Below are 25,485 nucleotides of genomic sequence, written 5' to 3' on the forward strand. Positions count from 1 at the left end.
TAGGAATTAGGATTTCTGTTTCTAATAAGAGTTTAGTTTAGACAAAATGTGAGGAGTCCTAAATTCAATTTTAGTTTAATAGTGTTTTACTTGTGTTTTTGTCGTTCTTCTGTTAATGTAAATACTATTGAACTAACTGTTACCTCGCCAGTGAATGCACATGAAGCGCCAGTTTACAAATTAAATTGTGTTTTCAATTTAGCAATTTTGAATACAATAAAGTTAATTAGATATATGTGTCTTGCACTTTTAAGAAATATTTAAAGAAGTTAAATCAGTCTGCAATTTATGGACAAAAAGAAGTAATAGTTTCAAACATTATTCGTACAATGTATCAAAACAGGAACTTAAGATAATTATTGTGGAGAACAGCTGATGATGTATTTATACGTATGAAGTATAATTCATATTGCTACTCGTTTTTTTTAATTTAAAAAAAAAAAGCAGCTGAATTTCCAAAATTGCGCCTATTGCTTTAAAATCATAGTTGTAATATGCATAACTGGTCGAAGGTGTAATTCGTTAAGTTGTTTAATTTATTAAAATTGTCATGAGAGGTGACGGCCCTTAGGTGACATACTTATCTCATTACCTGGACATTTTTATCGTCGTACATCATCAGTGACTTACAACTAATTAAGATCTAGTAAGATATTTACAGGTCTAACAAAGGTTCTTAGAGTACAGAATGTAGGATATAAAGGTGTTAGCTTGTCTAGTATAAAGGTAAGCAAATAAATTAATAAAATAGACAAACAAATATGGAAATTCAGAAATAAATATGCGAGAATCTGCAGGGAGCGTCATAACGATAAAGAACAAGAGTCTACCGTAAATACATCAAAATCAATAGCCTTACGGGAGAGTATTTAAGAGTAGAACGAAGCACGATCACTTCGTATGAAAAAAATAAATTATTTTCGTGTCCCGAGAATTTAAGTATGTTGTGATTGAACACTTGAGTGCGTAGTTCATGTATTTATGTCATGTATCTATCTATATATATATATATATATGGGAGTATTGGAGAAAAAATATATGGATCTACCTTAAAAAAAGTTAACCAGCCTTATACAAATCAGATGCGAACAGATATTAAAGGGTGAAGTCGAAAAGCATTTGCGGATCCAGGGGGGTCCGGGGTTGGAACCCCCTTTTTTAATGGGGTTATATAGCTGGAACCCCCCTCCCCCTTTATCCTGGGTTGGGATCCCCCTTTTTAAAATGGCTTGACCCGCCATTGAAAAGAGACCGTCATGATTTATACAAAAATTGAAAAACGACGAAAAGACAATCGACAGTTTACAAAACACTACATACGAAACCAAATCTTGCGCAAACCTATTACATATTCAGCTAATATTCTACATCAATGGAAACTGTATCAACCTTCATTTGACAGGAATTACCAATTCGAAAAAAAAAAAATTTGATTTAATTGTTGAAAAACTTGTGTTGCATTGCCGTTGAAGGCGCATTCGAACAGAAATTTGCACTCTTTGTCAGTATTTGTTTTGTTTTAATATATGCATTCAATCATACGTTATCAAATTGTTTTGATCTGTATAAGAAAGGCATGCACGTTAAAAACTGTTTTGATAAAATATTCATTTTTCGAGAAAGCCTTGCGATATAGAAGATATGTATGTCCATCAATTTCACCCTGTAAGTTTCCATTACCTTATAAATAATAACACATCGAACCAGTTGTACAGATTAAAAAATATGGGAAATGTCACATCAGAAAATAAATGCGAAATGGTTGTCTTCGTCTTTCTGTGGTATGTACGTACGTCCGAATAATTAAGGATTACATTATCTTTAATTCTGACCGCGGATATAAATGGAGAGTTCCTATTCGTATATTACTTCAAGTTAAAAAAAAATGAACATTTACATATTGGTTTCAACTTATTCTGTACCGTAATATTTATTTCTAGGGAAATTATATTTCCAGAATATTTTTTTCCTTTTGAAACTTACATTATGGAGAAACTTCTATCACGAAGGAACTTCTATTCCGTGACAGAGTACGATCTGTTATAGATATATAATCATATAATTATCTATGATTATAAGTCATCCCTGGGATATCATATGACTGGAATACGAACATAATCTCCAAACTACAACATGTGCTCTACAGATTAGACTGTACAAATGTAATAATCATATCTACATATCGCTCTTTGATACATATTTATTCAGAACCCCTTTATTTACGCTTATGTATGATGTGATGGCTTCGAGTTTCTTAAATGCATACTTAATGCATGTATACTTAAACATGCAGAATCAGAAATTGAAAAATATTTGAATATTGTTTAGGTTGACGTTGAAAACTGTGTCTATTCATCTAAATATACTCTATATTGTATACAACTGTATCATAACTGCCTCTTATGATTGGATAGACTATCTTTGAAGTGTTATTGATAAGCAATCTCAAGAATCCGATTGTAAGTAGGTAATCTATTGCATAACACAATTAAACCATCTCTAATTCATTTCCTTTCCTCCAATAATTAACTTTCCGATACATTCCACGTTTTATTTGTAAACATTCTCACTTCTATCGTCTAAGAGAAGGGAGAAGAACATCCTTAATGATCCTCATGACATTTATCGGAGGATAAAATATCACCAATGAGTAATATTAAGAATATTTTTCTAGAGGCAACTTGAGGGCATTGAAATTACTATATAATTACAAACGTCATTAAAGAAACATTAAATGATTAGATTTGCAGTAGTTTACTCCTTCCATGTGTTCGATATTTCGTCATTACTTTATTTTGGAAAATTCGATTTATTTAAATGCAACTCTATTGAAATTAACAATTTTTGAAGTCATATTCCGTTATTTTCACAAATAAGACGTGTTTATTATAAGAAGATACATATGTTACAGTTTTCCTCCTTAAATTCCAAATTATCAGACGATTCAGCTGATAACCCTCCTCAGCACGGCACCTCACCGAACTGATATGTATCATTTCTATCTATGTATTGTACACACAACAGTTGGCAGTGATCGTGTTAATTTCTACAGAGGCTACCTTCAAATTTATTCTTAACTGGAATATACTTCCTACATAATGTAGTCAAAACTAGGCTCTTAGGTAAGTTATAAAATTGCGATATATGTCTAAATATTTAATTTTGCCTCGAATTAAATCTATAGATTGTAACTTATCAAAACTGATTAGTTCTGAAGCATGTGCAGTATCAAAAGCTATTTAGCAGTACAGAAAGTATCTTTGTGAGAAAAAAACCAAACTGTCTGTTTTCTGGATTGATCTACAAAAAGTATGTCTTTACAAACTGTGAAAAGTTACGTAACTTTGGATATGAAAGTAAACACTTGCATATATTTTTGACATAAAACAGATGACAAAATTCCAGATAATACAAAAACGATGTATTTGAACTGAAGGCTGTTTTATGTGTTATATCTCATATGCTATCTCGAATATTTTTTCTTGGACATGGTAATATGGTCAGCTTCTGGACACAATGTAATTTAATCAAAATATTATAGACTTGTTGAAGGCCGTACGGTGACCTATAGTTGTTAATGTCTGTGTCATTTTGGTCTTTTGTGGATAGTTGTCTCATTGGCAATCATACCACATCTTCTTTTTTTATAAGTAGTTGGACATAATTATGTTAGTGTGTTTATAGTTGCAACAAAGTGCAACTTTTAATGAAAATATTTGATAAACGTTGATTGCTTTAACTGTTTGCAATTAAGCAATAAATGCATATGGTTGAGAATGTTTGCTCAGACTATTAGTTTTTATTGTTGTAAGTGCCCTTGTAATTTTCCGCTTTTGATAATACACCTCTCATTGTCAGAGTAAATGCATTTTACAGTCAGAAAGTTTTTGTTTTGTAAATATCAAACGGAAAGCAATCTATTTCAGTACTACTGGCATTTAACTAAAATTCTCAACAAATCTATTTTGCAACCTTTCCATTCTACCAATTATAGCAGCTAGAATATTTCATGTATTTTTGGATAGAAAATTTTAATGAATGAAAAGAATTAAAGCATATTGACTGTTTGGTATACACATTCCTCATCGTGCATTCTATACATTAAACACAGCAGAGCAACGTTACGATACGACACAAGACAGATGTTTACAGATCTGTTTGGTTGACAGAAATGATTTTATCTAACAAATATATACTGTACTTGTGAAAAAGATCTATTAAAGATAAAAGTTTTTACGGGCTGACTTTGGACATAAAGACAAATTTCTTGTTGCTATGATAAGTCTCATGTTTTATTCCTTCAAACCAATTAAATATCAGTTATACCAGAGATTACATACAATGGTGACTTGAGCTGTAAAGGAACTCATATTATTAATTCCATTAGTATATCGACAAAAAATGTCAAGGTCCATGATACTATATTAAGTATAAATGTCTAATTAATACAAATGTGTATTGTTTATTACATTGTCACATACCATATAGATACATAGAAATATTAGAGACATGTCATTTGATGATATATATGCTTGTCTTAACCATGCACCTCCTACCAACAAACAAGGTTATCCAAGTTCATAACAACTTACACCCCATGTTTATTGTTCATGGTACAAGATAAAGGCATATAAACATGTTTGAGAACGAACATCCCTTAGAAAAAAATATGTCTTCATAGAAACAAATATACTTTTACTTAATTCTACGTCATTTGGTCTCTGGTGAAGATTTGTCTCATTGGCAATCATACCACATATTCTAATTTTCATATTCGAAAATTCTCCGACCCATCCATGATAAATCAAGCACCGCATGAAGTACGGACTTCACAGAAGTAAATCGACTATGTGTATTCGTTCGATTCCTACAAACAAGGTTTGGATGCTTAGTAACATAAAGTGTGTTCCATAAGCTGATTTGAATGCATAGTTAGACATAAAGTGTGATCCTTAAGCAAGAATTAAAATGCATAGTTAGACATAAAGTGTGGTCCATAAGCAAGAATTAAAATGTAAAGTTAGACATAAAGTGTGATCCTTAAGCAAGATTTAAAATGCATAGTTAGACATTAAGCGTGGTCCCTAAGCACGGTTTAAACATTCAAAAATGTTAATAAAACATAAAGTGTGATCCCTAAGCAAGGTTCAAATGCATCATTGGACATAAAGTGTGATCCCTAAGACAGATTAAAATGCATAATTAGACATAGTTTTATGTAATCCCTAAGCAAGATCTAAAATGCATAGTTATACATTAAGTGTGATCCATAAGCAAGGTTTAAACATTTAAGTGCTTAGTAAAACATACAATGTGATCCCTAAGCAAGATTTAAATGCTTAATAAAACATAATGTATGATCCCTTAACAACGTTAAGACGGATGTTTATTAAATATATTGTGTCATCATTATACAAGACTTTAATGCTTAGTTTAAATTATAAAATGTGGTCCCTCAACAAGGTTTTGGTGCTACGTAAAATATGAAGTGTGGTACCTAAACAAAGTTTGAATGCTTATAAAACAGAATAGGTGGTATGATTGCCAATGGGTCAACTGACCACAAGAGACCAAAATGGCACAGACAATAACAACTGTAGGTCTCTGTACGGCCTTCAACAATGAGCAAAGCCCATACCAGCTATAAAAGGCCCAGATATGACAATGCAAAACAATTCAAACGAGAAAACTAAACTAACGGCCTTATTTATATAATAAAAAAAATGAACGAAAAACATAAAATAAAGCTGTCAATTCGCTCTCAAGAACTTTTTATGTATGTTCAAACCGGCGTTTTGCATTTGCGCCGATCTGCATTTCATTTGCGCCGATTTTTTCTTTCATTTGCGCCGATTTTTATTTTCATTTGCGCCGATTTTTTTTACAGGTAAATTACAGGTGAACAGATATAAGAAGATGTGGTATGAGTGCTAATGAGAGAACTCTCCATCCAAGTAATGTTATTTTTCATTCATTATAGACCTCTTCCGTTAGCCACTTGTACAAATTTAATGAATTATCAATCATAACATGTAAATAACTGATGTCCCCTGCTCACCACGGGGAGGTAGAAGAAGGCCTACAAGATACATCTCCAGACTTTTCCTTGACCGTACCCGTAGTTCTTTAGCCTCTGTCTGTCGGACATCTGCCACATAGTTATGCTCGTTCTGTGTTTTGACAATAGAATCCGTGGTGACTTTGGCTTTACACGATTTTATGGTACATTGGTAAGATATGTTGTTATGTTTCAGGACACTGACATTCCGGTATGTATGGCCGTCGATGATTAAATACTTGACTCATCGGCCCGTTTCAGTGTGCAATATGTCCATCGTGTTACAACGAAGTTCCAGAACAATATGAATCAAAATTAACATAACTGAACAACATTTATAACCAGATTGTACCAATGGTATAGTACAGTACCTGTACAAGTATTAACTTACCTGTAAATCTAATTAGGAGCAATTATAAAATCGGCGCAAATGAAAAAATGAAATCGGCGCAAATGAAAGAATGAATATTTTCAAAATCGGCGCAAATGTCATACGCCCGTTCAAACTTGGAAATTACTTGTTAAGAAATATCTGCTATTAGTGATTGGATTGATAGTTAAAACTTTGGTAAAACATTTAATTTGGTTTCCCGTAATTATGTACTGCCTCAGGGAAAACGTATCTCTCGGTTTTGGTTGTCCAGTTTTAGACTCTCTAATCTATTAATTATGTATTGGTATCTAAATTTCTTAAAGGTGATTTTTTGTGTTTTTAGAATAGACATAAAATTTACTTCGGACCAATACTGACTCCTCGTGAATCTTCACATTTGTATGCTATATATCTTGTGCTATTCGGTCTCTTCTGAGGCCAGAGGGTGTAGGCTGTATTGTGGTTATACCTCTAAATGTTCTTTCGTCATAATTGAATTTGGTAAAAAAAACTACCAGTAAACTTACAAAAAGGGGGAGGTATGTTTTTTCGTAAAATAACATTCTAATTCCCTATTAGATGATAGATATTGTGGTCAAGCACATGAAAAAAAATCAGACTTTAGATTTTCCCCGTACAAAGTTTAAATTTTCAAAAAGATAAAAATTTGATTGATATATCGTGGATAAACTAAAAAAAAATCTGACTCGGACACAAAAACCATTCCCCCTTGAAGTCAAATGGTTGCTCGCGTAAGGACAAAGCGGTTGTAAAAAAATGAGAACAAAAACCTTAGCAATGTACAAGTAGTCTGTAGCCATCTATTCAGTCTTGTTTTAATCAAGATGATTGATAATTGACCGCATGGTTATATTGTAGGTGTGCATTGTTTTCATTATATTAATTAGATACACAATAATAAATCAATGTACACACACTTAGACATTGATAGATAAACATCTTGTCCTTATGTCCTAAGGCTTTATTTTTTCTTATATATGTATATATATATATATATATATAAACTACGAAATGCAAAATTCAATCTGTTTAGACTTAAATCTGACAAAATGACTTTCATTTGAGGAAATATAAAACAAAATCTTTTAAACTAACACCATATTACCGGCTATCGAAAGGCAGATGCAATAGAACTATGTACATATGCAAAACAGATCAACACTTACGATTTCCAATGGCAAAGTCCATTGGATTTAAATGGCAAAGGGAAAAGCAAAAACAATATCTTCTTGTACCAAAATCAGTTTTGTCTGAATAGTGTATCTAATGGCAATAGGGAATACATGTTGTAGTGCTAGCCGGTAATAGGGTGACACTCTACATTATCAAATGACCCAGAAAAGTATCCTTATACAGACAATATTGCTGTCTGTCTGCAATGAAATGTCTGCAAATTTCTATAGAATTTATTTAATTCTAGAACGTCTGCGAATTATGCGGAAGCAGGCATATCATTGCTTAACCGAGAGATGGTTTTACCGTACAACTGATTTGTTTACATGACGTTGATAGGTGTGAATATTGACAGGTTTTCAAGAGACAATGACATTTCTTATACACAAGACGGGAAGTTTTATGTAGTAATCCATGCTGCTAATGTGTAAACAAGGAAACATAATTATCACAAGAACCTTAAGTTATCCTGGCATCACTGTTGGTCATACACAATTAAGAACTGGGGGCAGCTGATATACAATATAAAACAATCATATTTGTATTTTTTTCCCACAGGTATATGTTCATTTATGGAATCTTTAAATCTGCTATAGGACTAAAGTGCATGTAAGTACAATATTTATAGACATCTTTCAATTGGCTCTTGCTTATACCAAAACATGTATTACAATTATAAATACCAGTGACGGATCCGGGAATAATTGAAAAGAGGGGTGGGGTTGTAAATCGACCGAATTTTTTGGTCGGTATCTGTAACTAATTACCGTTGTCAAAACAGATTTTATTTATTGAAAAAGAACAATTGAAACAATGTAATTTTTGTTTTTTTGTCGATTTTTCTTCTTGTAATGGCTTTTAAATAGTAAATGAACAATTATCTGTTATTTGCCGATGTTTTTTTAAACAATAAAAACATATGATATTAGTAATGGTATAATGATAATACCGTTCTATTGCTGACGTCATGACAATTTTATATATATGGAATCTTGTAAATCGGGTTTGCTAATAGCAACTCGAAGCTATCAATTAAACGGATGATTTAGCTAAACATTCATTTCTTACACTTGGGAGTTGAATTCGAGAATCGAAGAAGCAAAAGTAAATATTATTAAATAGCACAGGAAATAGTATGTTTATGTGTAGCAAAATACATGAAATTAAGGTATGCAATTAAGCATTTTGTCTGTCATTCAGCATTATTAATTTGCTGGTTGGAGAGTAATTACTTCTTTTGATCATCGTGTTACATATGCACCAAAATAGACACACAAAACACCACTGCGTGCGATTGCTTTCATCAGTCTTTCACCATGTATACACCTTACATAAATGATACAAGTGGTAGATCAGACTCATACTCGGTAGACAAACATACTTAAACATCAAGTACCTTAACAATCATTTAAAACTTTTGCATGTTTAAAATGTCCACAGACAGAAATTTGTTCCCAGCAACGTAATTTAATTGGGAATATTACCAATATTTGAATAAAAAATGAACAGTTATATTTACTTTCGTATACTATTTTTAAGTTAAAATGTATGAACAGATGTTTACAAGTTGGGTGATGCATCACATTGTACCATTGCGTATATATTGAAACATATTATATTTGTGTATGAAATCTGCGATCACTACATGACTTAAAGCTTTAACAAATATGATATATCTGTAATAATGATTTGCGAATTAAGAAAACGATCATGATTTATTTCCAGTTATAAAACCTGAATATTTCAATAAATCCTAGTTCTTCCGATGTCTTTAGTTCTATATAGGGCATGTGATCTTGTTACATAGTTTTATATAGGGTTTTCATAGTACGTTGTCTTTCAGATGACTTATTCGAGATTATTTAAATCCGTAGCGAACTTCTCGCATCTAAATTCTTCTAATCAACAAGAACAACAATTAGGGTCTAGAACATGTATTTTGGTCGTTTGATTTCTATTACCTTGTTTACTGGTGTGAAATCCTCTTACTGATGTGCATTTACGAAACATACCAACTTTACTATACAAAATATTGTCTTATCCAATCAGAACACCGTTGTTCATGTTGAATTTTAGATAAGAAGGAAAGCAATAAATTCTGACGATGAATTTCCGCAGAAAACATTGTTGTAATGAAGACAATATCAAACATTATAAACAGAGGTGTACAAAAATACTTAACTCCAAAGTATATCGAATAGCTGAAAAGTAAAAAAACAAACAAACACCAACCTGACATAGCCAAACGTTTGGGTATATCAGCCAACGCCACGACAGGAAAACAACTGTCTTTTTAAAAGTTATTCATGACTTCGTGTCGGCATTTTCCCGAAAATACCAAGTAATAAAACATAATTTTAATTTTCGTTGTAATAAAAAACCTCCACCTAAAATAAAATTAAGCCCAACTTAGCAGAAAATCTAAAATGAGATCAGAGCTCGTGCGAACATCTACTGATGAATACGCACATCTGTTTCTAAACTCATGATCAGACAAGCTTTTTGGAAAGATTGTAGTTGGTAAATTTCTATGAATCAAATATCAGCACAAGATCTGCAACAATATACTTGCCTTTCTTATCAATGTGCTCTTTTTCAACATCTACAATTATGAAACAAGTGAAATGTTTACGAATAACTGTCAGTATACTGATTCCCCATATGTGTTGATTTTCGTTCCTCGGCAGTTATGCGAACAATGACAATCACATGCAATCATGACAATGGCATGTTTGTAACCGGGATTTAATGACAAAATAGTGTTTGAGGTCTACTAAAGGAGCATGTTGGAAATTTAAAGTTTAATCACAAAATATTCCGACAGTCTAAAGTCTGGTACTAAACTTATAGGTTACCAAACTCTATTCAAGGAATTAGCCTCAAGGTGAAAAAATTCATCAGCTGGTCATTTCATTATTGTTTTCGAATTTTGCCGTTCATGCAAATGAAACAGATCAACTTATTACTCATAGCTGCATAGATATGTCACTGTTAGGAGGAACAAAATTCATGTGTTTTCACTAATAGTAGAAGAATTAATGTTCGAAAAATATTACAAGAAGCAACTGTTAAATTTCGGGTTATTTCAATACAGCCAACCGAACATTCGACGACGGTTATGAACCTGCTTTACATGCACTCCTTTATATATACTAGACAGAAGATGTGTCTGGTTTTCTCATTTCATATAATATTCTTAGCCATCTTGCTACAAATACGTTACTGCGTAGATAAATAACCATCTTTTAATGAGTTTTACATTAGCTACCTGCAGACAAATGCATATAGTTATTTTTATTATAATTTCCGTAATTTTACCACCTACAGCTTCCAGATAAATATAGACACTGCAATATTGCACGACAAAATAACACGTGGATCACTTGTTTTTGTATACATATAATTTACGTTCAATCAGTTTAAAATGTATTTTGTCGTAACAATCTTTTCATTTATGTTGTACTTTAAATCTGTACTATACAGTATCAAGAAATCATAACACTATTTGCATACGTATGGAATAGATTATTACTTCAAAAATATCTTAAAGTCAAAGAAACTCAATAATTCATTTTTTTTCAATTTTCAGATACACCCAACATGGCAGAGGGAAATTGTGCGAAATGCTCCAGATATCTCCTTATTGTTTTTAATTTCTTATTTTGGGTAAGTTTAATCAGTATGCATCTATTGCAACAACAAACAGAAAATTAACTTTCAAGATAAAAGTTATCAAAAAGTCATGAAGATGAGATACATAAAAGGATATTATAGATACTTGGTACTATTTTTCCACATCACAACAGTGTGTGTCGCGAATAAGATTGACTTACTGTCTGTCTACACGGATTTGGACATGGATATTATTTTGTTAGCTTTACTCGCAGAACCCCTTTAGTGTTAACTTAATTTACATATAGTTTTTTATAACTATTTTTGTTCTCTGTGTTTACTGACAAACGCAAATTTTTTTTTAATAAAGGTATGATAACCAGGACTATTCATTACAATCAACAATGATCAATATATGCCTAGAGCAGATGTAGTCGCAAAAATAATGGCAAGAAATCATTCATTTGAATATTCAATTTTATCAATCAGAACAAGCAGTTTACATGAAGGGGCCCCATTAGAAACTAGCGTTAGAGCTTCATTGGTTATTCCTGATAAAATCTCAGCATTTTTTTCCATACACAAAAGATATTATACTCACCAAATGCTCTATTTTATCAAGTTTGTGTTAGTATGTTGTCTTTCTGTATCTTATATTGTGTACTGTAAAACATATATGCTTGATATTTGATTGAATAAAATATCAGTATTGTTATTATTGGGTTTTTTAAAAATAATTTCATAAAACACATTGTTTTTTAAAGGTATGCGGTGGAGGATTATTAGGAATAGGACTATGGTTACGTTTTGACAATGACATATATAAGAAACTTGAAGATACTGTACAGTTAGAGTTAGATCTACCATCTGACGTTATTTATCCTGCTGCTTATGCGTTAATAGCAGCTGGTGGATTTATATTTCTAACTGGTTTCTGTGGTTGCTGTGGTGCCATTAGAGAGAGCTTTTGTATGCTTGGAGTGGTAAGTAGAATTATAAGTGAACGTGTTTCCTCCTCCCAATCCAGCTCATCCCCTACTCCTTTTCATTATCATCATCATCACCGTGTTTAAAATCTGATCACGTCTATACTAAAAGATTGTCGTCGGTCCGCCTCATAGGTAGTACTTTTTTGTAATCAAATAAAAAATATACATTTTAAAAAGTTCGTTCTAGTTATTAAATTTGGACAACTTAATATCTACAACAACTTTTAAAATTGATTTGAAACCTTTCGTTGATGACAATCTTCTTATAGATATTTGTTAAAACCAATTTATTGCTGAACCAGAAACCAAAGAAATTCAAACACGACAAGAAAGTGTAACCTTTATCACCTTTTCAATGGACAACTATTGTGACAGCAAAGTATAGAGGCTTCTACAGATTCTATGAGTTACATAAGCCTCCTCTTGAAACCAGTGTAAATAGGTGAACGGTGCATTAGAATCTATTGCAGCGAATTTGCAGTGTATTCAGTTCAATGACGTATCTCTAAGTTTGTAATTTTATTTCAATCTGAAAATTGGTAGATAGAAACAAATTCTAACCGAAAAGTACATCTTAATCAACTGTTAATACTTAATCGGCATTGATCTTAATCTACCACTAAATTTTACTTCAATATTCACTGTCTAGCTTATTAGATAAAAAGGTGTCTGATCGCAAAACTGATTCAGTTAGTAACCACTAATGACGTCATAAGCTGAAAGGTGTCAGCTGTTAACATATTTTTATATATATTTGACGCGTTTATGAGAAAGAATTTGTTTAAATTAGTTTTTTCTTTTTTTATGTGTAAAAAATATCATTTATCTTCCACTAACACATTAATAAAAAAAAAGCGGAAATAACAGTTTTCAGGACATACATCATGTACCGACACAAACACTCAAACACACGCAAGCGAGACTCTCGCATGCACTCGTCCCCTCCCCCCCAAAAAAAAAAAACAAAAAAAAACCCAACAGGGATTATATTACGTCAAAAAAGCAAAAAGGCATTCGGGGAATTCTTATTTGTTTAATATACATTTGAAAGAAAACTGTAGAAGTCCCTTAGGATAATGAAATATGACAGAGAAACAACTAAATTTGCGCGAAGACAGCTCATGCAGCTGTTTTAATACCATAGTGTGACTTCCCATGTACATTATGTGTTTAAATCCTTCCAGCAAATCAGCAAATAGAGAATTAGAATAACACACGTTTCTATGTATATAAGATTTTTGTTTGTTTTTGTAGTTGGTATTTTGTTAATGTCAGTAACATTATTTGATTTGAATTATATTCAGCCCTTCTAACGATTACCAATTCTGTTTCCAAATTTACGTCTGCATTAAACAAATCCTTTATTTTTCTGTTTCAGTATATTACATGTTTAATTATTGTGATATTAGCAGAATTAGCAGCAGGGATTTATTTAGCTATTCAGAGAGCAGATGTAAGTAACAATATGTTGTTTTTCCAAATATACGTTTTTTTTGGTATTTTGAATATTTCAACAACGATTCAGTAACATCAGTATTGACAACCACTTGACGAGGTTAGACTAAATTCTTGAGCACCACCTTCTTTATCTTAATAAGTAGAACGATACAATTCACATATATAATGAAACACTAGAAATATAATAGGAAATATCAGGAACTCTATTGTATTTGTGTCAAGACATTTTAGGCTATGGGTATATTTGTTTATGGTTAGAAATCATGTTCTTAAAGTTTTCAGAGGCTTTAGAGGGCATCTTTTCGTTTGCTATTTACTCCTCTGTTATCATTCCATAATACAGCTTAATATTATAGTAAAGCGTTTTTTTTGTAAAGCGTTTTTAATGTGTATTGCCTGCTATCTTAAGGTTAGACATTGCAATAAAGTTTAAGTAATTATTAGATTAGATCTCAAGGAAATATCATTTCCCACTCTTTTGACAAGCAATTTGAACCATAGTGACGTGTTATCTCAAGTCACTGACGTAATAAGTATTTATCTTAAAATAAATGAGAATAGATTCTTTGGTTTATTTGACGTAATGGTCGTATTTGATTGGTTATCGGAACAAACTGATATTTTTCACATTGAAAATGTAGTTAAACACGTGTTAATCAATAAAGAAATATTAGAAAAGGCAAACTAACTGACATTCTGCATTTAACTCAAGAGATTAAAATACACTTTTTAATTTTCATGATACTTACATTTGACTATTCAATAAGTTTGATAGTAGGTGCATTTTTTGAGAAAAAGGATTTTAAGCTCAACTAAGTTCCAATTGTGCGTCGTTTGTTATTACCTTGGTTAATTTAGTTGGAAGCCACACTGTATTTTATTGTGTGTTTCGATTGTACGCAATACGGTCTTAGAGAGAGGAAGTTTGTTCACACATAACACTGGGAACGTATGAACATTATGTGTATGTAACAATTCATGATATATCCATTGTATTTTATAAGTTATATGTTTATTTGTTTGTTTTTTGTTTTTGTTTTGCGGAGGATTTGATATAAGTGGTATATGTTGTTTGTTGTACTCTCCGTTTTTTAAATTCCTCAATGCTCTTCTTGAATAAGATTTTCAGAGCTTAATCATGTTAACACAAAAGACGTTTGTCTGGCTAACTATTTGTCCAAAATACAGGACTCCGATGCAAGTTAGAAGAAACGTTAAGTTAATGCCCTTGTCTAACTATTCTCTTCTTTAAAATACATGTCTTATGACGATGTAGATTTTAAATAATTTGTGCATACCAATTAAGCGATTATAAATGTATACATGACTTTTGACCATAACAAGGGTACCTATACGAATGACAGAAATTAGGACAAACTAGCATTAGAACATATAAACTAAAGAAAGTCCATTGAAAAGAATGCTTACTAGTTTCATATCTGCAATTCCCCATACATGCCCTAGTGTGTCACAATTTTTATCTCACAGAAAGAATTAATTGTTCAAAGACGGCATTATACCGATTGACCTTGGGTTAACCGGTATAGGTAATTCATAAAAATCAACTCGAGATTGGTCAACTGGACAACCCTAAAAAATGTGTAAAAAATATTAAGAACACAGGATTCTGGAAATAAAGGCAACAGCAGTATACCGCTGTTCAAAACTCATAAATCTATGGACAAAAAACAAAATCGGGATAACAAACTAAAACTGAGGGAAAGCGACATTCTGAATTGCATGTTAACCTCTTATTATAAAAAAAGCAACAAACAAACAAAAAAAAATAATGTGGAACGATAAATTGCCTAGAGTACTTTGATGAAAAGTGGTTGATGATAACAATCAATTATACCTTACATTTCTGTGATATATTTTGTTTATTGGTTGTTACTATTATGACTAAGATCAAATAAAACTAAATTGTATATTAATTATATATCATGATATGTCTTATTTATTACGTTATATAATTACATGAACATAACAAAATGATGAAACAGGTATACATATATTAATTAAGTTTTATAACTAATTTTGATATTTCAGCTTGAAGATATGTTCCATACTCACTTATTATCAGAAGTGAGAAATTATACGATAGATAATAATTCTTCAATGGATTACATACAGAAACAGGTACTCGTTATTGCAATCAACTACAATATGTATTTATCAGAAAAGTGATTAGTTTTAAATTAGTTGCATCCTATGCGCTGTCTGGTGAACATTCAAAATAAAAATGTGAAGAAAATTGTACGAGTAAGAACAACATAACCTAAAAAGACCTATAAAAAGATATAGCAAAATCCAGCTAAGTTTAACTTTGCAAAAGTTGATCAGAATATTTTGATAAAAAGAAACTAACTGTTATATATTATTTATACTTGTGTTACAAGTAATGGTAAAACCAATTCACACAATACCCAAATGCAGGTAATGGATTTGTTTTGATAAATTATCCAACAACATTTTATCTTGCACATACTCATAAAGTAATTACAGTTAGTTTTGCATTCAAAACGTGTCATGTTGTATAGTTTATGCATCAACATTGATGACGTTATTTCTTTTTCTGTATTCTTTGCAAGTACATTCATCTGTGAAACGCCAAAATATAAAACAAAACATTTTGTATTGCAGTTCCAGTGTTGTGGATCAAGGAATTATTCAGAATACGAAGAAAGTATTCAATTCAGAACAGGACAAGAGGTAACGTTATTTACATTGTAAAACCACAATCTTTGCAGAGTAAATATGATTATTTGAATGCGGTTCAGTGCAGATGAACGACTTTAATATGACAGAAGCAATGACAAAGTCCAAACAAGTAATTTAAAAGTCTTGAAAGCTATGATGAAGGCGTAAAATAGTACGTCACTTATTTTTTAACTTATCAATCACCATGAAACTTACAAATCTGTTTTAATTACATAACTGTTTATGGCATAGCATAACACACAACACATTTTATCTCTTCGAATTGTTTAAGTGGCTACATACTAGAAGACCAAACCAACAATTTTTGTCTTATTTTTGAATAATAACGCGTACGGTCCTGCAATAAAAACCAAAGAACCTTTTGAAATTGCGAGAAAAAAAATATTGGTATGCAGTTGTAAGGAAACATAGCCTGCCAAAATGTTAAGTTCTGCATTTGAATCATTATTATGTCTTTTCTTTATCAGGTATTGCAAACCATCTTTTGACTCTAAAATCGATAACGACCTATTTTAACTGTTTCATATAGCGAGCGTTGAAGCTCAGGAACCGTTAATGTGAATAAAAATGTGTATTTTACTGCTTTAGTCAGACTTTTAGACAAAATACATATCCCAGAAGATTATTCACCCCATTTGGTTAGGAATATGACTATGCTTAAGTCAGGAATATGTCAGTTGTTCTTTTGCCGTTTTTTTTCAATGTTTTTTTTCAACAAGGATCTTTTTTTATGACTGTGCATAACACTTTACGGAAATCAGTTGAGCCAATCTAAACTTTAAAATCAAAATAAAATTTATGCAGACCAGACAGACAGACTTTTATTTTATAAGAAAACTAGCTGGTGTAGTATTATAAAATCATCAGACCCAATGGCATTGAACCATCATTCATTTCACAAACAAAAGTGAAACGGAATAAGTCATGTAAATCCAATCTTTTGATGTACCAATTACAAATATAAATTATCACTTGCTTAAAGAAAGATTTGATTGTTTTCATGGACTTTTAGAAATAACGAATAAGTGGCAACAAATCTTTTGAGATCCTTTTCACGATCATCAAAACGCTGTACATGATCGTTCACGAAATAAAATATGAAATTTTACAAATATAATTGTTCGCAAAAATTCTGAATAAAAAAACTTCTCAAAATAATTATAAGAACTAATCAAGCAGAATGATATTTTTTTTTAAAGAAAAAGACGTTTATGTATTAAAAATTTGAAAAAAATCATATTTGTTAGCTTTCCTTTTCTCTCAAAACTTTCAAAGATCAACCTGCCTTTTGTAGTTGTGTATAAACGGTGTATTATGTTAATAAGGTTTAGTGTGTGGTCAGTTAATTACAATTTTATCGTGTAAATCATTGGATTTTTTTACCAAAATTTGTATTCAAAATTGTTGTACAAGTTATAAGTGAATTTTGGTCAAATTTTGTACAAATTATAATTTGTACAGCCACGTTTTGTACAAATTATAATTTGTACAAAGTCAAAATACAAATTATAATTTGTACAAAATGATAACTTGTACACAACATATATATATATATGATACCAAGGGTTCTCCATTAGCTAACATGCAAGTCCTTTTGTAAAATTTAAAGAATAAACTTTTATATTTTATCATTCTACTGCATAATTATTCATTCCAGGATATACAATTAACCAAAAGTTATCGTACTTTTAAACAGAATTTTAAAGAGTCATTGACATAAAATATAGCTCTTTTGAAATAAAAGGAAAAAACCAAACTGAAATCATTGGCGATATATTATTCTTGAATTAAAGGCAATAACAGTTTACTGATGTTCCAATATATCAACGATGGATATATATTTTGAAAAACATGAAAAAGCAATTGTTAAGAATTTTTTTTATTTTATTTAACACGAGACGCTAAGATAAATTAAAAAAATAGAAAGAAACTGATAGTTTCAAAATCTATAATAATGTAAATATCTACAAATACAAAGTATCGAGACAGTAGGCTAAACAGTTCGTATAAAGTATCTCCTTAAGATGTTTTTAATTGTTATGTACTAAAAATCTATTAGCTGTATGACTCATTGTTGTAGAATGATCCTCGCCAATTGTATTGCTTCAACAGAGATTATAACATAGCGCACAGAGAAAACTTGAACTAAGATAAAGAAAGCAAACACGGTTTTGTTAATGAATAGTTAATTACTCGGAAAATATGTATCTCTTCAATATTGTAGTAGTTATAATCATTTACCACAGACAACACAACTGGTAAAAATGAATAAATACACAAAAGTCAACAAAGCACTATATACCCCTTTTAAAAAGTGGAGAGTGATCTTGGGTCCTCTATAATAGAGTAAGAAATTAATGCGCCATTTGTGGCACCTGTCGTGTTTGTAATGTTTGTGTTTACGTATTTCCATGTATACATTGATTCTATATACAGAAAAGAGTAGGTTGCCAATACAAATTAAAAAAACCCGCACTTAAATGGTTTTCAATTTATGTCTTTAGAATCATAATAGGGTATCTATTTCTTTTTCAGAGTTCATGGGTAGTTCCAGAGAGTTGTTGTAAATCCAATATCGCAAAATGTCAGAAGGAAGCTGAACTGCGAGTTGAATTTCCATCTCAACTATATAGTGAGGTATACAAAAGTTGTAAATGGACTCTTTAGCTAATACCTCTTTTTTTAATTTATTATATGGATTTTACGATACTATTATTTTGTCTTCGGTCAAGATGAGTTAAAGTGTAAAGTATCAGTTTTGAGGCTTGGTCTGTTGTTTGAGTATCAATACAAGCGTTCTTATAGACCAGTTTCACGTGGAAATTAAACAAAGTATTAGATGAATGTGCAATTCACAACATAACGTTTGTAATCTTTTGATTGGTTATCGAAAAAGGAATGAATAATATATTTTACAGAATGTGGACGTGTCTAATTTAAACATGATATTCCTTGCTAATTATAGGAATTTTATACGAATAATCTTATACGAATCAGAATCTATATTATTTCAATGTAAGTAAGCATCGTAAGGTTTAAATCAATGATCAACACTGTAGTGAAAGTCGAGTATTTCCACACATTGTCAACATAATAAATTATATGCGGCTGTCAAATAAGTGAGAGGTTTAGCTAGTTTTAATACCAGTTTTAATCCACCATTTTCTAAATAAGAAAATACTTGTACCAAGTCAGGAATTTGACAGTTGTTATCTATTCGTTTGATGTGTTTGAGCTTTTTGCCATTTGAGGAGGGATTTTTCGTTTTAATTGCTATGGTGTTCGGTATTTATATCATTAAACTGTTTAACAGCTCGATAATGACAATAATCGATTAATTCGTTTTTGGATATTAATTAATATTAATAATAAATCATCTTAACCGTTTTCTCGAAAACGAATATACCAATTGGCCAATAGAAAAATCATAAATGAATGTACAAAGATAACATTCCTGTCCAAGAGACATTTCATTTTGTCTTCCTAATGGAATATCATAATGATTTAGAAATATTAGTTATGTCTTATCATAAAAGAGGGGCGAAAAATTCCAACGGATAGTCAAATTTCCTTTCTAATGCTAATTAAGGGAGATAACAAATCGTTCCATCACATGACACTTGCTCTTCCATCAAGACAATGTAATATTGGTTAATAGCGATAAAACAAATGATATCGAATGTACTTTGTTTACATTGGTGCATAATGCAGAAGTCCATTATTCAAAACTTTCACAAGTAAAGCACTGATTACCATTAAAAAACAAAAAACCTTGAAATATTGACACAACTTAATTTGATTGTTTCTAAATATATAAAATCTTCTTTTGACAAACTATTTCTTATTTCATATATTTAAATGTATTCGAGTTATTTACCTTTGTATAGTAGAATTAACTCTTTACAGTGAAGATCGTTCAAACGATGATATTATTATTTCATCATTCGTCAACTGTGCCTTTTTCCGTCTTACACATAGACTTAAACGTATTTTTATGCATTTGTTTGCTGAATCAATAGTGTAGCATAATGGCAATGCTGATATCGACTTTGAAGATACCGTAGATGCCATATATAGATATAAGAAGATGTGGTATGAGTACCAATGAGACAACTCTCATCTAAGTCATTTTAATAAAAGTAAGTCATTATAGGTCAAACTTCAGTCTTCAACACAGAGCCTTGGCTCACACAGAACAGAAATATATATAAATAAAACTACGAGAAACGAGAATCATTTATGAACCACATCAACAAACGACAACCACTGAACACCAGGTTCCCGATCAAGGACAGGTGTTAACAAACACATCGGGTCTAAGTGCTCCAACAGGTATCAACCCTACCCTGAAACAATAGTGTAACGTCACAGAATAGAAAGACACTGTAAAATATCAATTGAAATGGTTTAAGTTAACTAAAGGAAACAAACAAGTGAACATGAGACCGTTGGTTTTCCCGTTTGAATGGTTTTACACTAGTAATTTTGGGGCCCTTTATAGCTTGTTGTTCGGTGTGAGCCAAGGCTCCGTGTTGAAGGCCGTACTTTAACCTATAATGGTTTAATTTTTAAATTGTTATTTGGATGGAGAGTTGTCTCATTGGCACTCACACCACATCTTCCTATATCTATACACTGAACAAACAAATCCGAATCATGACACAATGTAAACACAAAATCAACAAAACAACTGACATATGTTTGTTAGTCGGACATAGAATGCATATCGTCACTAGACATTCTATTAACCATTATGAAATGTAATTATGATTTAGCCTAATGCTGTAAGCTAGGTAAATTGTTAAACAGCATTTAGTGCAATAAAGATGATTTAATTGTTTAAAAAAAAAAAGTAATTATGATTATGATTTATGGTTAATGCTATTAAGATAAATAATTGTTTCCTTTACCCTGCCTTGTCTTTTTTTTTTCACGAGAAGCAAAATTAGCATGAAATATGAAACGTCAACATAAGTGCATACAAATCCAGTATGAACGAAATTATAGTCTTTTCGACCAATTGATGTATAACCCAATCCAAATATACTGTAACAAATGTTGTATTACTTTTATAGGGTTGTCATACGGTGATACTTGATTGGTTTATTACAAATAGCGCTGTGTTGGTAGGAGTAGCTGGCGGTATAGCATGCTTTGGGGTAGGTTTGACATATATTATGTAAAGCAAAAAAGAAATTTCATCTCTTTAAAGATGAAACAAATAAATATTAGGTATTACCATTGGAAAAAGCAAATGTATGGGATCGTTGATAAATCAAAAGGGCTTCATTAAAAACCCACACCAAATTGTACAATATTATCATGGTTATAATGTGAATCTTAACATGTTGAAAAATTATTCATTCTATGAATATGTGTTACAAAATAGATTTGAATTGATGACCAATAATCTCTTGTTTTTTTTTAATAATAATATTTTATACACGTCTTTTATCATGACTGGGACTATGCAATATCCCTGTAAAATCTGTTACAAAAAAGTCATGAACATCATTTGTACCGATACAGATTGACTCCGTGTATTAAGTTAAATGCGTATAATTTAATTTTGGATGTAACGCGTCTTTTGAATTGCTGACGTTATTTTGTTATCAGCCCATATACATAATTTAGTCATGTGACTGTGACGTCATCAACGTTTTTTCATGGTTTTCTACGGTTAAATGGAATCTAGAATTAATTTATAAGAAATGACTGTAATATTTTTTCTATTTATTCGAGATAACATAAAAAATGTGGTGCACACTGTTAAATAACCCGCTTCGCGCGTTATTTAGTTTGCACCACATTTTTTATGTTATTTCTTCATAGATAGAAAAAAATATTACTGTCTTTCCTTAATTAACAATATATGAACTCAAAATCATATGACCTGGAATTCGAAGTTGCTATCCATTGGATAAAATATGCTATGCACTGAAAAATTTAGCATTAAAGTTTTATCTATATTTGTCATGATATTTTTAACATAAACAAACTGTCACTATAGTGTATTCATGTAGTTTAAGCTCTTTTTCCAATGTTCATGGGATGTAAAATATTCCGACCTTAGTATAAATATATTTTAATTCTTTAAATTTTCTTACATTTTACAGATCCTTGGAATAATATTTGCGTCAATTTTGTGTCGGAACCGGACAGAATATTATGACTGGGAATAATAAATGTTAACAGTGTGTTCACAGTTCAGTTTATTTCTATTGTGAGGAATTTTCTTTGACGTTTGCTGCAATTAACATTGGGCCGAAATTTTGTACAACGATATCATATGCAACAAACAATTGATGCTATGCAAATGGTATTATAGAATACTATATATGAAGAAAATCGATTTGTGCAAGACATACTATATTAATCGTTTGATTATATATGAGAACAAAATATCAACATACTTATGGAATATTGATATGCAACAAGCATTGTTCATCGATCATCATGTAGTACATTATATACCTTTATTATTGAAACAAAACGAAATACTCATAATTGTGTAATAACAATAGAAGGCAGGTGTCTTGTGTTAAATTTAGAAGTGTTGGTGAGAACTCGATTGTCTATTTAAAATGATTCACAATGCTTTTGGTTAGTATCAAAAGTACATGTAATCTATACAGTACAGCCATGGATTATTTTCCAAGATAAATATCACTATTAGGTTTTAGTTAAAAAGATATCTTTATATTGATTTTGGTCAACCTATCTATACACACAATGCCCATTATAATCATATGTTGTATCAACATGATATAAGTTGAATTTTAGTTTAGTTTTGTTAATGATAAGATATGCAGGTTATACGCAGATGAGAGCCCCGCGTACTAAAAAGTATAAAACAACCATATGGTGTTAACAATAAACAAGTGCGTTTACATTATAATAAGTTATAAAATCAGCAGACTCTAAAAAGTTGTAAATATATCTAATCGAAAATTATATCAAAAGGTCTACTTGTTTGAACAAGACCTTTTTTTTGTGTGAATTTGTTATATAATTTGCCTATTCCGTACTTTATTTGGCTTCAAACACTTACTACAGTCAGACATCAATTTTTATGATCCACAAACTATCAATTCTCAAAATAAATGCATCGACCATGTCTGGAATTAGTTCGTAAAACAATTAGATTTTTTATTAGACACCATAACTGGTATTTATATTGGCTTTTGTTCCTTCATAATTTTGTAAAGATATTTCTTAATCTAAAAACAGTCTGAAGAAGGATATTTGTTTTACTGCTTTGAAGCAATTTTATAGATTTGTTAAGGACATGCAGCACATTTGTTTGCTTTGAATAATATTTTTTTGCAGCATTTTTCATATACATGTACATATATCATTTTCATCAAACGATATTCAGATAGTTATCAGGTTTGATATGCAAGTGAAGGCTCTGATTTATTTTCAATAAATGTTTGCAATACGGTGTTAAATGATCTTGATTTATGCAAAATTTGACGTTGAAATTTGAAAACAAATAATGTGATCTCATGTCAGACATATAATGTACCATGGAAACAAGTTATTCTTTCTTATTTGTTGAAAGCTTTACGACTCTGATTATTGAAACGTCCTGCTTATATGGGGACAATATTTTCATAAGCATGACGGTTTAAATGAGTGGGTAACAATTGACTCATCATGGCTTGAACTTTAATCGTGACACTGTTGTACGATTATTATTCTCAAAAAGTCGCAAATTTTAAGTTTTTGAACAAATAAAGGCTTTCCTCTTAGTTATAAGAGAGGGGCAAAATATACAAGAGGGACACTTAAACTCATGAATCGAAAATAATTTGACAACACCATGGCTAAGAAATAAACGACAAACAGAAAAATATTAGTATACTTAACACAACATAGAAAACTAAAAACTTAAAACTTAATTCTTTATGATGTTAAATACACAGCAATCAATTTATCAATAAGTTCCTGCGTTAGTTTTAAACACTGATTTTTGTTTGTTTTTAGTTTTAAAAAGTAACAATTGTCTACACCTACAGTTAGGGATAACTACGACAGGTATGATGTGAAGGGTCGTCTCAAAAGTAAAAATTGAAAATAATACTATTCATCACTAAGAGATTTTATGCTTAAAATTTATTTCATTGAGAATGATATAACTTTCCAACATAGTAAAATGGTATGCATTTTTAAATATAAAAAGAAAAAACAAAGATCAACTCATTTTCTTTATGGTGAAAAAAACAAGAAAAATCAGATAAAAAAATCCAAAAACAAACCCCAGCGATCTCTGATCGTCTTAAAAGGAATCAAATATGAAGGCGAAGCATAATTTCCTCCGTGTGAAGGCCGTAATCAGTATTAACATTTTCATGTCTTTATTCAGGCGCACATAACATGCGACGGGGATTTACTAATCTAGTTAGATAAAACAAATCCCTTATTCATGGTCATAGACGAAATTTAAAAAGAATCATTAGTACGAATTTTTTTAAAAGATTATAAAACTGGCAAAGATTTGTCAAGGCAAAAAGAAACAGCGAAACAATTTCTTACATGTTGACAAAATAAAATATGGCATTGACAGTGTAACATATTAAACCACCAAAACTTGATCAACACGGACCCAATTAAACTCTATTGCTAAGCATGTCCCGCTTCTTGCAAGAAACTCAGAGTTTATTTTCGAGAACAGGGGAATGGCTCTACGATAAAAGAACAAGGTCTGTTTGTTTTTTGGAACACGGGCAATTATATTGTACAATCAGTTCGTGAGGACAACCATATAGTTAAATGAGGGGATAAAATAAGTCATTGGACCCTTACTTAGCCCTATCCAAAAAGAATTTACAATGACAAAGCTCTATAGTAACTAGTATGTTGAATTATACATTTCATACGTAGGTATGTACTGCTTAAATGTTGATACATCTCCTCTAATTCAAGAAGGAAGTACACCAACTTAAAAAGTTATCTTGATCTTTCTGTCAACATTTGAAATCAATATGTTTAACCCCTCCCAAAATTAAATATATACATCGGGTAAGGTTAAGATCGTTTAAAAAAAGTCTCGACCGTGTTAACAAGTGTGTTAACAG

General features: G+C 31.0%; 1 protein-coding gene across 4 annotated transcripts; it reads left to right on the forward strand.

The window, feature by feature from the left end:
* The first annotated feature begins 580 nt into the window (after nt 1-580).
* LOC134685574 (tetraspanin-11-like) lies at nt 581-23,856 on the forward strand. 4 transcript variants are annotated; one of them, XM_063545388.1, is made up of 10 exons: nt 581-726; nt 8,184-8,234; nt 11,215-11,291; nt 12,002-12,220; nt 13,605-13,679; nt 15,734-15,823; nt 16,328-16,396; nt 18,941-19,042; nt 21,481-21,564; nt 22,522-23,856. In XM_063545388.1, the coding sequence occupies exons 3-10, from the start codon at nt 11,226-11,228 to the stop codon at nt 22,585-22,587; spliced, it is 771 nt and encodes a 256-aa protein (XP_063401458.1). In that variant the 5' UTR covers nt 581-726; nt 8,184-8,234; nt 11,215-11,225; the 3' UTR covers nt 22,588-23,856. The 4 variants fall into 4 exon arrangements, with proteins under 4 accessions (XP_063401458.1, XP_063401460.1, XP_063401459.1 ...); XM_063545389.1 differs by lacking the exon at nt 581-726 and adding an exon at nt 2,957-3,125 and having other exon boundaries at nt 8,185-8,234; XM_063545387.1 differs by lacking the exon at nt 581-726 and adding an exon at nt 2,957-3,122.
* The last annotated feature ends 1,629 nt before the right edge of the window (nt 23,857-25,485 follow it).

Source organism: Mytilus trossulus, chromosome 9 (genome assembly GCF_036588685.1).
Source record: "Mytilus trossulus isolate FHL-02 chromosome 9, PNRI_Mtr1.1.1.hap1, whole genome shotgun sequence".
Classification (NCBI taxonomy): domain Eukaryota; kingdom Metazoa; phylum Mollusca; class Bivalvia; order Mytilida; family Mytilidae; genus Mytilus; species Mytilus trossulus.